General features: G+C 36.9%; 1 protein-coding gene and 1 long non-coding RNA gene across 2 annotated transcripts in view; one reads left to right on the forward strand and one right to left on the reverse strand.

Annotated features, from left to right (window-relative positions):
- LOC117195880 (uncharacterized) overlaps positions 1-1,253 on the reverse strand; it is a 35,491-nt gene extending 34,238 nt beyond the window's left edge. Inside the window, exon 1 of the long non-coding RNA XR_004475773.2 lies at positions 1,017-1,253. This is a non-coding gene — a long non-coding RNA (uncharacterized LOC117195880). The remainder of the gene's footprint in view (positions 1-1,016) is intronic.
- A 14-nt stretch (positions 1,254-1,267) lies between these two features.
- CISD2 (CDGSH iron sulfur domain 2) lies at positions 1,268-12,404 on the forward strand. The gene is made up of 3 exons (XM_004263576.4): positions 1,268-1,504; positions 10,067-10,281; positions 11,913-12,404. The coding sequence occupies exons 1-3, from the start codon at positions 1,402-1,404 to the stop codon at positions 12,000-12,002; spliced, it is 408 nt and encodes a 135-aa protein (XP_004263624.1). The 5' UTR covers positions 1,268-1,401; the 3' UTR covers positions 12,003-12,404.
- The last annotated feature ends 3,871 nt before the right edge of the window (positions 12,405-16,275 follow it).

The following is a 16,275-nucleotide window of genomic DNA, read 5'->3' on the forward strand; positions in this document are numbered from 1 at the left end:
CTTTAATCACCACTTTGTGAATCATCTTCTACACTATCCTAGCTCATGAACATGAACCTGTATCTAAACATCTTTGTAGAAATTTCCATTGTAATTTTACTTTGACAATTTTGACCAGGGTAAAATGATAGAAAATAGGCTTATCTAGATTTCAATTAACCCTCTTGCTGATGGTTATTTTTTTTAGTGAAGGACAGTAACAAATATTAAATGTAAACAGTCTCGAGAATGCTTTTAAAAAAAAACCTTCCCTTTCTCACTTTAGCATGAAACACCAAGGAAAAGATAAAACCTATATATTACAGCTGGTTGTTACAATGAGTCATACAAAATGCAATATTGGACCTTGCGCAGTTCATTGTTTTATGTTGCTGGTCAAGCGGGGTTCAGAACGGTAATGAGACAGGGTATTGAGATAAAAATTACTTCGGATATCTTACTTCAGCAAAAACATGAAACGAAGTCATGTCAAGTAAGATGCTTCCAGGGACTAAAGCTATCGCCTTTCCTCTTCTTTTTTTTGAGCTACCTCCTTTCGCTCTTTTTTTTTTCTAAACAACAATTAAAGTTCTTCACGGATACCTTAGTTTGTAGCAGAAGTCCTGCAACATGAAATAAAGGAAACCCTAAGCCTTTATGTTCTTTTACCACTTTCCCAGTTTTAGGTAACCGAAAAAAGAACAGATCTTTAGAAGGAACTGAAGATTATCTAAGGAAGGACTCTAACGGGTCTCGTCTGAATGGCAAATACTTCAAGGTCTCGGAGCAGGATTATACCAAATGGCCAAGGGGCAGAGCTTTAAGCAGTTCCTAGTTCAGCGGAAGTATTTTAACTTCTTTAAAACAACAACAACAAACAAACAAAAAGACTTGTAGAGGGAAGAGAGCGAAATTAGGCGCCGCGGCGGGTAGAGGAGAAGGGTGCTCTGAAGAGAATTTGCAGTTCTGGGGTCGCGGCTGGGAAGAGGCCGAGACGAGACGGGCCGAGGTAAAAAGAGACGCCAGGAGAAACTCACTTTTGAAAGGCACTTCCCGGTTACAAAGCACTCTCTTGTGCTTTACCTCCTCCGACACAGTATCCTTTCTGCGGACCTCCAGCGTCTACAGACGTAAAAGGCCCACCGCAAGAGCCCTCTCCAGCATCGAGATTTCGAGGCGGGCCTCGATACCCGTCAGTCCCCGCGGCCGCCCGCGCCCCCTCGGCATCCCCCGGGCGCGCGCACGTCACCCGCCCGCTGCCAATCGGCGCCGGGCAGGTCGCCTCTCCTCGCGTGCCCGCAACCCCGCCCCGCCCGGTCCGGGCTGCAAGCGCCCGCCGGCCGCTTCCGCTCTCGGCGCAGGCGCGGCAGCTCGGCCGGAGAGCGGCGGGGGTCGGGCGAGGAGCGGACGGCGCTGGCCAGGATGGTGCTGGAGAGCGTGGCCCGCATTGTGAAGGTGCAGCTCCCCGCGTATCTTAAGCGGCTCCCAGTCCCCGAGAGCATTACCGGGTTCGCCCAGCTCACAGGTAATCTTTGCCTTCACCCAGTCCCCATCCTTGTAAGCTTCCCAAGGCGGAGGGTGGGGGCGGGCATCTAAAAACCCTCGGGCCGAGGGGCGGGGCGGAGCTTGGCGGATGGCTAGTGACCCGGTGAGTCTGCGCCCCGAGGGAGGTGGGCGTGCGCCGGCGCTGCTGCCTGGGAGCGTGTGTGAGGCCACCTCTCGGTACTTGGCGGCCCGGGGTGCTTATCCTCGTGGCTGTAGCCAGTATCTTTACGTGGCGAGAGACCAGGTTTTTGCAGAGAAGGTGCTGAGTTGGGAACGGGCCCATCTCTTTCATCGCCATCGCTCCCTGCAGTGTGCCTGTTTAAAGCAGGGTAAGTCATCGTTATCTAAGGCACTGTGTATCAGACTGTCCCAGCTCTTGGCTGGGTTTTACCCACATCGTGTGGGTGTGACTGTGTGGGAGAGAAACACAGACATGCACATAATATGTATTGCTGTTTTATTTAGCAACAAAATTAGAAAATAAACTCCAATCCTATAGGAGAGAGTTGACCTATCATGGGGTCATTTGAGGTCACCTCCATTACTACGGGCCTGGAGGCAATTTAGTTTCCTGGAGTTGAAAGAAAGATACCTTTGCTAGTATGATGGACCAAAAATTAGAAAATGAAATTTAATGAATATATGTAACATCCTGTACTTAAGTTCCCTCCTTTACAAAATAGAACCCAGAACTCGGGATTTCGCATCTAAAGGATGAAAATTTCCAGAATGCAGTCAACACTTGGAAGATTTTGTTGGGTTCTGAGCTTTACAATGTAAGTTGGGATATTGGTGAACCAGACACAGGAACTGATTAGGATGATGAGGGGGGGGGAAAACATATTAATAAAGCAAACATTGAATTCATATGTCCTGACTACCAGGGTATGTAAGCATGAATTAAGATAATTCTGAGGTAAATAGGGCTGCTTAGCTTGGAGCAGTCTGGAGATCTATGGTAGCTGACTTAAAATACAGTATTTGGAAGGCTGACCAGCAGAAGAAAAATAAGATTTATTCTGTGTAGACCAAAAGACAACTAGGACCAAATTAGTGATAGTTATTTGAACATGGATTTTAGCTCCATGTTCAAGAAATTTTTTTTCTTTAATTAGAGAATACTTTACCAAACAAATGGTGCTTTGAGAGCTATCCCCTCTCAGAGATTAAAAAAAAAAAAAAGCAGTGTCTGGAGGTGGATAGATTAAAATGTGATAAACTAGATGACTGTTCTAAATCTAGAGATTCTTTGCATAATGGTCATAGACATTTGCTCTTGACAAATGGATTGTGAGATTTTTAACACTTTTAGATGTTAAGGGGTTTGATAGAAAGCATGTAATTGAATAGAAAGAGTGGTAACTGAGTAATAAACATTAAAAAGAAATATCTAAACATAGGAACAACATAAAAGTAACAAAATGAAAAAACTTTCAAATCATGTGTTTGTAAACATCAGAGTCTTCTGTTGATTTTACTAGTTTATTCTGATAGATTGCAGCAATTATGTAAAATTTTGCCTTTTTCTCCCCTTATCATTTCTTTTATTGAAGTACTTTACATATTTTAATGTATTCCTTATCTTGTTGTAATAACTACGTATGTATATAATCTTATTATAGATTAGCATCACAGTAGGCCTAACCATTCCCCTGCAGCTGGAAATTTGGAATGTTTTTATATATATATTTTATTCATAATGTTCAGTGGTAAGTAGCTCTGTACCAATTGTTATTTTTTTCCTTCTTTGAATTATACCCTTGAATATATTCACTAAATGGTAATACCAGGTCAAAAGGATATGATCATTTTGTGACATTTGTTCCCAGTTGCCAACTTACCTTAAATATTTGCATAAATTAACAGCTGAGTTTTTAATAGTCAAGAAAGAAAAAAGTCCCCTTGCTCCCACCTCAGTCCAGTTAAACCTGAATTATGTGTGTTGATTCTGATTGTAGCAGGTTTTATATTCATTTCAATTTTCTGTAAACAGAGTATAGTTGAAGCAGATTGGAAAGTACGATATTTGATTTAGCGATTAGAAGATTTTCAAACCTTTTTTTTTTTCTTCTCAGGGATTCCTACTGTCTTTCTTCTCAGGGATTCCTAATTCCTTAAAGGCATTAAGGAAACTCAACCTAAACCTTTTCCCTCTTGAATCAATAATTTATAGTAGTTTCTTCTTTAAAGCTGTTAAATAGTTAATGTGAAGACCAATTCTCAGCAATAATGACAACTCTGATAAATATCTTTATAGTGCATATTTAACTTAAGTCCCATTACGATGGGACAATTTAGTTCTCATTGTAATGTCCATTTATTTAGGAAACGTTAACATATTTGTAATAACTACTTTATGACAAAAATGAGATAGTCTGTTTGGCACTGGATAATGAGAATATAACAGTTGCAGAATCTGTTTGGGAGCACTATGAAAGAAAAATTGCAATGACCAATTTCCTCTCTGGGTCTCGCCTCCTGATTAGATGGTAATAGCTAATGACATTTGGCTGTCTTGAATGAACTTCTTGTAGAATCCATCTTAGACTTTTTTTCTTTGCTGAAATTAAAACCTGGAAGATAACTTTTCAATATAATTGTTTAAAATGTCTACCGGACCAAAAATATTTTCATTTTCTATCTATGACAATTAGAGCAAAAAAAAAGTTTCAATTCTCATTATTGTTGCCTGTTTTTCCTTCCCTGTTTAGACCCAGTGGTTTTTTAAAAGCAATGGACTCTCTCATGATGACTCTGCGTTCTTAGTAAACACTTGAAGATCCTTAATTACTATACAGTATTTATAGATAGCCCTTATCTATCAGAAATGCCTTATCTATCTTTGTTTAGGTTACATTGTTAAGAGTGAGGCTTTTAAGGTAAATTAGTGTAATTCTGCCCTTTGGAAGTATAATGTACTCAAATACATTGACTTTTAAAAAAGCTTTCCCTGTCATATAAACTTTTAAAATAGAATAACAAAACTTCCCATTCAAAAGTCAGAAAAGTTTATATCTAGATTTAAAAGCTAGCTATGAAACTTTGAATATAGTAGTTCTACCCCACTTAAACTAGGTAGCTGCTTTGAAACGTAATGGTTTTGCTCCTAAAGACAAAGCAATGAATCCTAAGACTATAATAATATTTTTCCCAGAGTAACACAAACATGTCAGAGCTGACCCTTCAAGGGCATTAGCTCTAGAAAGGGCCAATTTTGAGCAAAGAATTTAAGAAATGGAACAGAGTTGAAAGCATGTTCATAGCAGCCTTATTTATGATAATCCCAAACTGTAAGCAACCTAAGTACCTAGCAACAGGAGAGTGGATAAAGGAATTATGGTATATTCATAGAGTGGAATACTGATTAGTAATAAAGAGGAACAAATTAATCACTGGATGAATCTCAAAAATTTTATATTGAGTGAAAAAACCTTCGGGTATAGGAATCAGTGGTGGGGAGATAGACTAGAAGGGGACAGGAGAATACTTTCTGGGGTGATGGAAATATTTTACATATTTTTACACATTTTCAGTGGAGGCTACAAGGGTATATTTAATTGTCACAGGTCAGAGCTAAACACCTAAGATCTGTTTATTGTATGTAAATTTACCTCAATTGTTTTTTTAAACAAATAGAACAAAAGGTGAGCTTTCTTAATAAGAAAGGGTAATAAATCATTAAGTTCAAACTAAAGAGTTGCATTTATTAACATGTAAATAATAAAGGTTATTTCTGAAAGATTGAAGAGTTTTATTTTAGAAAACTTTTATTTTTGAGAATTTGGGAATATATTTACATAGTTACTGTAAGTTGTAAAAGTTTTTTCCTCTTTTCCTAGGTAGACCGACTGTATTTAAAAGTCAGTGTAATTAAAGATTATACCAGCCTTTGTGGAGAACAATTTTGATGTCATTAAAACATTTTCTTCCATGTAACCACTCTGCAATTTAGAATTCCTCAAGTCATCAAGTATTTATTGAGCACTTACTATGGGCCAGGCAGTGCTCTAAATACTGGGACACTGTTGTATTTATAGTCGTGAGTGGAAAAAAGATTTTAAAATTGATTATTAATTTCATTTTATTGGCCCTTTGGTCCTGAATAGTGTATATTAGGTTTTAAGTGGTAATAGTAATGCCATCCATTAAAAATATTTTACTTTCATCTTTCTTTGGTTCAGAAATGAAGTCATTTCTATGTTTTACCCATAATGATACATAAAAAAAATGTTATGAAATTATCAGCAGTCAAGTTGCCAGTATTATTTTTATAGTATCATTATATGCAACCTTTTTAAAAAGGAAAAAAAATACAGCAAAATAGAAATACAACAAAATGTTACCAACTCTTGAATGGTGGGATTAAAAGTTATTTTGTTTTTTACAACTTTTCTAAATTTTCAAATTTTGTAAAATAAATGCTATTTCTGATAATCCTAAAACAATTTAAAAGTGTACTGTACAAAATATACATTATACCTAACAGTTAGTAGGTAATAGATTTCCCGTCACAGTACCTAATATATCTGCAGTAGCTCAATATATATCAAACAGGTTCATAGTAAATAGCCAATCTTAAAGGTTGTTTTTTTAATTTCTTGTTTGATTTTTCTGTATTTAATATTTATTCATCAAAAATCAGCCTTAATAAATGTACTTAAAATGATTTAATTGAGCTTTACAGACTGTATTATTTTCCTTTATTATCTTTTCTGTAGTTAAATTGAAGTTTGTCATCTTTAAAAAGTAGATTTTATTAAACAAGACTGTTGTATAAATTGTTACTTTGTTGTAGGAAATAATAGTACCTTTCATCACTGTATTACTATAGAGTAGTGTTTTACCAAGGAATTAAGTGTGGAAGGACAATGTTTTCTGAAGTAGATTTTAAAACAGTATTAATACCATTTATTCCCTGAGATTTGTGTGTTAAGCTAGGAAATGCTAAACTTAAGAATCTAAGTTAATGTTTTCATCTTTACATTCTCATTCATTTACTTTTTTACTTTGAGTCACTTAACCTCTCGTGACTTTTTAATTTTGTAGTATACATAATAATACTTAATGTTATTCTACATTCAAAAAACATGTATTGAATAAGTACTGTTTCAAGATACTATACTGGATGTTGGGGCCAATAACAATCTAAGATATTTATTGCCTGATCTAGAAAATAAGTATAAATAAATAATTACAGTACAATATGGCGAGTGAGAAGGGGACTGACATTTATGCTCTACATTCATTAAGTCACTCATTTAACATTTATGAGGTATCTACTTTGCGCCAGGAAGAGTAGTACACAGCTCCTTTTCCTACAGGCTCATGGAAGAATCAACTTTATAAACAGATAACAGTAGTATGATAAAAGAAACTTCGGAAAAGGGGCTTGGAAGCAAAGGAGGGAGTGATTAATTTTGCTTTGGGAAATGAAGAAAGATTTCTGGAGGAGGCATATTTGACCCCTGTTTTAAATGGTCCACGTGAGTCAGGCCACAGATAGAAAGGCAGGGCAGACAGAAGGAATTCCTTATGCAAAGGACACAGGAAGCCTGTCACTGGGTAATAAGTAGCTTTGGCTGGCTTCAAGTACATGAGGGATGGGATATTTGTGGGAATTGAAACTGTCAAAGTAGCCTTGCCATGTTATAGAGATGGTACTTTATAGGAACACTGGTCTATAGCAGCACTATCCAGAAGCCTTTCTGTGATGATAGAAATGTTCTCGGCTGTCAAATATGGTAACCACTAGCCACATGTAGCCCTTGAGCTGCTGAAATGTGACTGGTATGTCTTAGAAACTGACTTCTGAATTTTACTTAATTTATTTAAATAGCCACATGTGTATTAATTGTGTTTTTTATTTTCTATATTTTATGATACTCGGACAACTTGGGGGCCATGCTGGCCAGGGAGAACTTGCCCCCTCCAAGGACTGGCTAATGCCAGGAGATAGTAAACTACTTGCCTGTGAGCATACTTTTCATATGCAAACCAACCAATCCAAAGCCTACACTCCAACCACTTCCTTTATCTAACTCTCACTTACCAAGCCAGTATTTTCCCTGCCCTAAATCACCCAGGGCCAGATATGAGACAACTAGGGACCACCCCTATAGCCCAGAGCCCACTGAAATTATTCAAGCCAGCCAGTCCTAAATGTTTACTCTGCCCTACCTTGCCTTTTCTGTAGAAACCACAATAAAAGCTTGTGCCCTTTTACCTTCTGCCTGTGACCAAGCCTCGTACTTCCCCATGTGGTCCTGGGTGGCACAGTGTGCCCCCTCCTCTTGGGAATTGTAAGTAAACTTTTCTTTCAACGCAGTTGTCTCCATGTCTGTCATCTTACCATACCTGAGTAAAACAGAATCCTGGGTACAAATCAAAACAGTGTGGCTAGTGGTTACTGTATTGGACAGCGCAGATCTGTAGGTAGACCCCTCCCCCACAAGAAACAGTTCTTTGTCATTTCCAGAACTTTAATTCATTCAAAAGATTTATGTGGGGCCTCCCTGGTGGCGCAGTGGTTGGGAGTCCGCCTGCCGTTGCAGGGGACATGGGTTTGTGCGCCTGTCCGGGAGGATCCAACATGCCGCGGAGCGGCTGGGCCCGTGAGCCTGCGCGTCCGGAGCCTGTACTCCGCGACAAGAGAGGCCACAGCGGTGGGAGGCCCGCGTACCACAAAAAAAAAAAAAAGATTTCTGTGGAGTCTTTCCACTCTTGTTATGAGAATAGAACAGCCAGCTTGACTGGCAGGATCTTACCGTTACAGAATTTCATTCTGGTGACTAAAAGATTATATCCCCGAAGATTTCTACTATATGACATTGTCAGGTTTAGTTAGCAAAAGATTTTTTTCAGGGGAGTTGCTCCAATCTCCATAATCTTAATAAAAACTACCATTTATTGTGTATCCTCTCTGTGCCAGGCACTCTTACAGGTGCTATTCATACGTAAATAGGTTGATTCGTCCACAACTCATAACAAACCTTTGGCGTGGTGTTGTATCAAAAATAATTTCATTTTGGAAGAGTTAATATTAAGCCAGTCTTTGAGTAGTTTTACTGAGAGAAGAACAGATAAAAGTTTAGATCTGGGGACTTCCCTGGTGGCACAGTGGTTGAGAGTCCGCCTGCCGATGCAGGGAACACGGGTTCGTGCTCCGGCCCAGGAAGATCCCACATGCTGCGGAGCGGCTGGGCCCGTGAGCCATGGCCGCTGAGCCTGCGCGTCCAGAGCCTATGCTCCGCAACGGGAGAGGCTACAACAGTGAGAGGCCCGCGTACTGCAAAACAAAAAACGTTTAAATCTGTTGAATTTCATTCATAGTGATTGAGAACAGGCTTTGCACTTACTGTCCTGGACTAAACCTGCTTAAGCTACAGTTTACACACATGAAAAATGGGAATAATAATGGTGCCTACCAAATACAGTTGTTTAAACTAACACAGTGTTAAACGAGGTAATACAGTTGCACTCTTAGCATAGTCTGTTCATTTATCATTAATATTTATTAGTGTGCCTTAGCACATGACCTTCAATTTTTCTTTTTCTCCACTAAGCTATTTCTACATAGTGTTTATTAGCAAGATATCAGGTTAGCATTCAGTGAAGGATGACAGGTGATAACTCTTTAAAGGCAAAGGATTCCCTGCAGAGCCCAGCAGAGGCAGGGTACTAGCCAACATTTGATAAATGCATGCTGAGACAGTTATCTTGGCTTCTGGTGTGTTTGTCTCCACAGGCATAGGAGAAACATATCATTTATAAGTGATATAAATTTCATTTATATCACTTATATTCCCTATCCCCCTAAGACAGTGCTGAGTACTACAGAAGGCTTTCATGAACACTTAAAGAATAAGATGTATCTAATGAGAATATTCAGGGTGTGAAAATTTCGACTAGCTCTTTAAAATAGCTTTTACACAACATTTAGGTATTTCTTTAGGAATCACTATGCCTTACCAAAAAATGTAAATTAAAGCATTGAAGACATGTTCTTTCTGAAATTATAAATCAGTGGTAAGCTATTACGGGATATTCTGTTGTATGCTTTAGACATGGTGGAAATGTTTTCTAAACCTATAAAATATATCACATTGAATTTAGTTTATAATTATGGTGATCATAATTCCTGAAATAAAACTAAACACAAATATACTTAGTGAGGATAATTATAGGATATTTGGTAGAGGACCCATTTCTGAAAATTTTGTTTTCCAGTTTCAAAAGTCTCAAGTCAACCCACAAATAAAATAAGGTGGTCCTAGGTATAGGTGCCTTATTCACAGTTTTACAGATAAGTTAGTTAAGAAATTAAAGTGAGAAGTGAAGAATAGATAAAGAATAAGCTCAAAGATGAGACATGCTGTTTAAGTTCTTTTTTTTTTAATTTTTATTTTTTGTTTTTACAGTAGGTCCTTGTTGGTCATCTGTTTTAAACATGGTAGTGTACATGTCAATCCCAATCTCCCAATCCATCCCTATTTGAGTTCTATTACAGGAGCACACAGACTTTAACAAATCTGTACATGTTTAGTTTCAGAATGGCTTCGGTTATTGCCTTTCCTTGGTGTACTTGCACTACTTGGCTACCTTGCGGTTCGTCCATTTCTCCCGAAGAAAAAGCAACAGAAGGATAGCTTGATTAATCTTAAAATACAAAAGGAAAATCCCAAAGTGGTGAATGAGATAAACATTGAAGATTTGTGTCTTACTAAAGCAGCTTATTGTAGGTGTTGGCGTTCTAAGACGGTAAGATGTCCATTTACGTATCCACTAAAATTTTGTGCATTTAAAATGGTTTTGCTTCTTAAATCCCCAGTTTTGTGGTCCTGTGAGATTAGGGATTTTTTCATAGTATTCAGCACTGAAAGTCTACTCTAAATTAAAGGTCGCCTCTTAATGATCACTATATTTCCTACATTAGAAAAGTTAGACCAGCACAGAAACTTGGTTGGGCAAATTACTTAATCTTTATTACTCTGATCGTCAGGTGTTTTAAAATCTGATAATATATCAATATCACAGAAATTTTTGAGGATTTAGTGAGACGATGTATGTACAGTGCCTTGTATGTAGTATGAGTTAGTAAATGGTAAGTATAATTACGGATGATTTTTAATGTGGAAATTAAAAGTGAGTTTGATGGATGCAACTAGAGATTATCTTACTAAGTGAAGTAAGTCAGACAGAGAAATACAGGTATTGATACAGTATGATATTACTTATATGTGGAATCTAAAGTATGACACAAATGAACCTATCAATGAAGCAGAAACAGAATCACAGACATAGAGAACAGACTGGTGCTTGCCAGTGGGGAAGGGGTTGGGGGAGGGGTGGAGTGGGAGGTTGGGGTCAGCAGATGCAAACTAGTATATATAGGATGGCTAAACAACAAGGTCCTACTGTACAGCACAGAGAACTATTCAATATCCCATGGTAAACCATAATGGAAAAGAATATTTTTTAAGAAAAGAATGTATGTATGTGTATAACTGAATCACTTTGCTGTACAGTAGTAATTAATACAACATTGTAAAGCAACTATACTTCAATTAAAAATAATAAACCAAAAAAAGGAGTAGTTTGGAGTGATAAATAATAAGTAGTTGATGAGATCTAGTTTGATCGTAGGCTATTTGAGGCTTTAAATACAATAATGCTCATCATCGCATCCTTTGTAATAACAAAATCTTAGAAACAGTCTAGATATCTGATAATAGAGGAATGGTTAAAGTATGGTATAATACAAGTGATGGGATATTAGGAAGCTATGAAAAGCCATGTTTTTTAAAGAATATTTAATAACATGGGAGCATGATGTAATATAAGCTAGAAAAGCGTATTACAGTATGATCTCAATTTTGCTTAAAAAAAATGAGTACATAGTAAATACAGAGGAAAAAATATACCAGAGTGTTAATTATTGTTACCTATGAGTAAGTTTTTAAAAATATCTTTAAAGTATTTTTTAAGTGTTACAGTGTGCATGAGTTTTATAGTAAGAAAACGTTATGAAATCATTTATTTTGAATTTAAATTACATCCTTTTAAAATTTAAAATAAGTAATGAGGTGAGCTCAGATTTAGAGCTTTATAGAAAATAAGAGCTTATTTTGATGTCCTTTTATAACTATTGTATTGACTTGTTTGGAATCATCCAAAGCTTTTTATTTAAAATCTACCAAATAATTAAATACTTAAATTTGTTAGATTTGCTGTAGTATTGGAATGTACTTAGGTTAGATAGAGAATATATCTGTTACTCAGGAAAGCTATCCCCCCAAAGTAATGGCCTTTTCTTTATAAGAGCATGTCACAAATATTTCTATTTATTGAATCATTTAAAGAATAACACTTGTAATTTTTTTCCTTTTTAGTTTCCTGCCTGTGATGGTTCACATAATAAACACAATGAATTGACAGGAGATAATGTGGGTCCACTAATACTGAAGAAGAAGGAAGTATAATAGTAATGAATTAGAGTGGAATTCAATTGTGTGCTGTAAAAACTTATAACAGTATTTTTCCATTCTTTGTTTATAGAAGATCTTTCAAATGGTGGTCTTAATTATTGCTACTGGTTGAATAATTATTTCTGCCAATTTATTTTCTTGTTACACTACTGTTTATATTTGATACTTTGTATATTCAAACAGTCATTTATATAAAAATTAAATTGTGCAACCCTTTCATTCTGACTTCAAAGAATTAATGTATCTTCCTACAATAAAACCAACATGTTTAAATTTTAATTGAGAAAGCTTTTGACAGTGAGTCCAAAGCTGTTTGTTTGAATGTCAATATTTTCAAAAGAAACTGTACTTTAAAAATTTCTCTCTACATTATTAAATATATTATTTTTTAGTGCTCTTCTGTTTTGATCATTTGAAGTGATTTTTCCCCTTTTGGCCTTCCGTATTCCATGCTTTTTAGATCAAAAAGAAAACTATTGCTGTCAAGAATTGCTTGAGTTTTCAAAGAGAAACTCTTTACTTTATAAATATTGTTCTCTATAAATATGAATATCCCAATTTCAGAAAAGACAGGAACTGGGTATAAAAAGTTTCAACAAGGAACGATTATTTACATTATAAAAGACTTGTTTACTTTATAAAAGACTTGTTTGTGTCTGTTTACATGTGTTGTGTGTATGTCTGACTCAGTGACAGGGTGGGGTGGCAAGAACACTTACAGCTAAACCTCGTGAGCTGCTGCAATTTGAAGGTCAATTAAAAATAAAGTAAATCTGAATTTATCTTAAGATGATAACAGTTCAGTGTTCAAAACTGAGTCTATATGAACATTTTTCTCTTTATTCCATTGTATACCAATCAAACATAAAATACAAAAGGCTTGCAAAATACACTTACTGGAGAATCTTTAAAACTTGTAATTTTTTAGCCTAAGAGTCTATTTAATTTCATATTGCAATTCTTATATTAATAGCTATCCTTAAGTCTGTCTATTAAAGCTACAGTCCAGTCAGTTCACTGTGCTTGCTTTATATATGAAGAAGGTTTGGGAGGCAGACATTTAATTCTTCCAGTGATCATCAAAGCTAATAGTTGCTGAGCACTTATATGGAACAGACACTGCTCTAAGCATGGTACGTGGATGTTTGGTTTATTACCTGTATCAAAGCTTCTATTATGTGATCCTGGTTTTCTTGAGAACAACAGCAGGAATTTTAAAGGTAGGGTTAGAAATGTAGGTGTGGTTTTGAGAAATTTTACAAAGTGTATGTACAAAATTGTTGCTCTTTCCTCACCTGCGAGTAGGGAGAAATGTAACAGTGCTCTCACTTTGGCTCTGGGTATTTTCTCCCTAAGACCTTTTCTTCAACACCCTTAAGGGGCTTCAATTATTTTTCCACAGTTGATCACAAGACTTGGAAAAAATCCTCCTCACCAGAAGTTTGGATATCCTGGTCTGTGGTCATGAAATGCTTTTCTTAAAAAGCATTCACTGCAAATCAGAGCAACATGGCTTTGTACATGTTCTAGTGGTTCCCATTCTTAGATTTTACAGAAGGTAAAATTTTCCCCAAATGTGGAGACTAAAGTGACATTATCAATGTTAAAATTATTAAGTAAGAACATTTAAAAAGTTGAAAACTGTCTGATAAAAGGTAATTTTAACATCCCAAAGGTAAGAAGGTTATACTCTGGAATAAAGTTTTTTTCTCCCCACATTTTTAATTGTTAAAATTTGTTAAAGAGTTGTACCCAAGTATTTTCCCACATGTGCAACTTCTTCAGAAGCATGGGGCTGGTAGCAAGCTGTTATTTTAACTACCCCTTTATGTAACCATTATTACTAGTTGCCCTCACTTCCTTTTGTAAATTCACAGAATTCCATCACATGTGCCTTAAAAAATTGACATCTAATTGAAATCTAACTGCATCTGAATTGATACAACAGAAGATAACTTAGCTCTAGAAATACATATCTTGGGTCTCTAGAACCTTTAAGAAACAGCTGTATTATTACAGTGTCACGTTATGATCATTTTGAGGACTGCTACACCTGACCCAGGGAACTACTCAGTTCCCTGAGTAGTTTACTTTACTCAGACGTGAGCACCACCATTACATAAGTAGGTTTTCAAAACTGTTGAGCAGGCTTGAGGTATGAGTGACCCATTCATATCGGTACTTAAGCAGGTCGTATTATGGTAAGCATGTGACAATTCAGCTTTGAGTTCAGTGCCTCATATGATGATTCATTAAATTACATTTGTCTTTTGTAATCTAATTTGTTAATAAGTTTATGGGAAGCTAATTAAGCCAGCTGCTAATCTATATAGTTCTGTCTTCCTTATTGTGATCCCACAGTCTTCCATTGGAAACGTGCTATTAGACTCTTCCTCTGCAAAGAGAGTTCTAAAATTTTTAACAGGGTTCTTAAATTATGATGGATATTTTATTTACTACTTACCAGAAACATCTAATTGCAATTTACATGTTTAGAATTCAGTTGTGGAGCATCACCAATCTGGAGAAGACCAGATTGTTAGTAACAGGTTACTAACACGTACTTTACTGAGAAGTGAGGGCGCTCAGGTCCCCATCTTCAGCGTGTACGTGTTCTTATTTCACACCTGATTCTAATAAGTTTCGTTATCTGACTTCTGCTCCTGAACAAATCGTAAGTATTGACAGTGTCCTGCTGGAAGCAGGTAAACAAAATGTGACAGCTGACAGCAGGGGAGGGAACCAAAAAATAAATGTACTGTGAACATTAAAAGGATAGCAGCTTGAGACAATTTTATATATAGGGTCCTGCACACCACAGGCCCTGAGAGCATCACTGTTAGCAAATTATACAAGTGACGTTTAATGATGAATTTGAATCGAGTAGGTTATGGTATGTAAGAAGGCAGAATTATGTGTTGCATTTGGTGATAACAAATTTCCTCTTCAAATAGTTAAAAGCTGAGTGCTTAAAGTGGTTTATCCAGGTGGAAAGTTTATGCAGAAAATACCTTGAATCGTTCCTTGATTATTTGGAGGCTTTATCATAGGAAGTTTTTCATTCAGTTGAAACATTTTTCAAGTTTAATGACTAACTCACTACCTAGTTTAGTTAAAGTATGAGGAAAACTAAAGGAACAGTGATTTCAACCACGTAAATCAAGTTAGATGACCTCCTCCACCTTAGGGAGGATTACAAATCATGTGTAAAAATCATTCAGCCCCAGTTCCGTGACTGCCCCACTGCCTTGCTGGCCGTGCAGTCCCTTTGCACCAGAGGTGGAATTGTAAAAGACTCTCAGAGCTGTTGTTTTGTTTTAGCTATGCTGCATCACCTGATATCCTTTAGTTTGTCATAGTAATCTTTTGCTGGAAGCTCACTTTATCATGTTCAGAGAGTCATCTATTATCTTTTGCAGGAATCCAGTTTAGTAAAGTCATGTAGCAAGCATAATTTTTATATAAAATGTAGACTTCATATTATTAGCAATTGCATTGTGCAATTTTCTATTAGTTATGGTGGGAGTTTTTTGTTTGTTTTTTGGGGTTTTTTTGGCCACGTGACATACAGGATCTTGGTTCAACCAGGGATTGAGCCCACGCCCCCTGCAGTGGAAGCGTGGAGTCCTAACCACTTGCCTGCCAGGGAATTCCATTTATGGTCTTGAAGGACACTGAAAATCTGTTCAGAAAGGCAAATCTGTGTCATTCGGTCAGAGATGACATCACTTTCTAAGTTTCCTTTGGTTTTAATGCTTGATTCTTTGCTTACAAAAAGTATATCTGGGGCTTCCCTGGTGGCGCAGTGGTTGAGAGTCCGCCTGCCGATGCAGGGGACACGGGTTCGTGCCCCGGTCCGGGAAGATCCCACATGCGGCGGAGCGGCTGGGCCCGTGAACCATGGCCGCTAAGCCTGCGCGTCCGGAGCCTGTGCTCCGCAACGGGAGAGGCCACAACAGTGAGAGGCCCGCGTACCGCAAAAAAAAAAAAAAAAAGTATATCTGTGACTCCATTCTCTTAGAACACTGTTCTAAAATAGATCAGCCACAATATTTACAAATTACTGATGTCTATTATAAGGCTGTAATTTTCCAAAGTAATATAGAAAGGGGAAAAAGGTAGTAAATTGCATAATTACAGAGATGAACCCTGTAATAGAAAATAAAAATGTCAGCAAGCAATTCACTAAATTTTCAAATTTCCTGTAATTTTCCATTAGTATCCATCATAAATTCCTCTACATTATCATACTAAAGATATGAATCAA

Source organism: Orcinus orca, chromosome 4 (genome assembly GCF_937001465.1).
Source record: "Orcinus orca chromosome 4, mOrcOrc1.1, whole genome shotgun sequence".
NCBI lineage: Eukaryota > Metazoa > Chordata > Mammalia > Artiodactyla > Delphinidae > Orcinus > Orcinus orca.

Coding starts and splice junctions, on each gene's coding strand:
- CISD2 (XM_004263576.4), top strand. CDS start 1,402: ATGGTGCTGGAGAGCGTGGCCCGCATTGTGAAGGTGCAGCTCCCCGCG. Junction 1,505..10,066: donor CGGGTTCGCCCAGCTCACAG/GTAATCTTTGCC, acceptor GTACATGTTTAG/TTTCAGAATGGCTTCGGTTA. Junction 10,282..11,912: donor GGTGTTGGCGTTCTAAGACG/GTAAGATGTCCA, acceptor TTTCCTTTTTAG/TTTCCTGCCTGTGATGGTTC.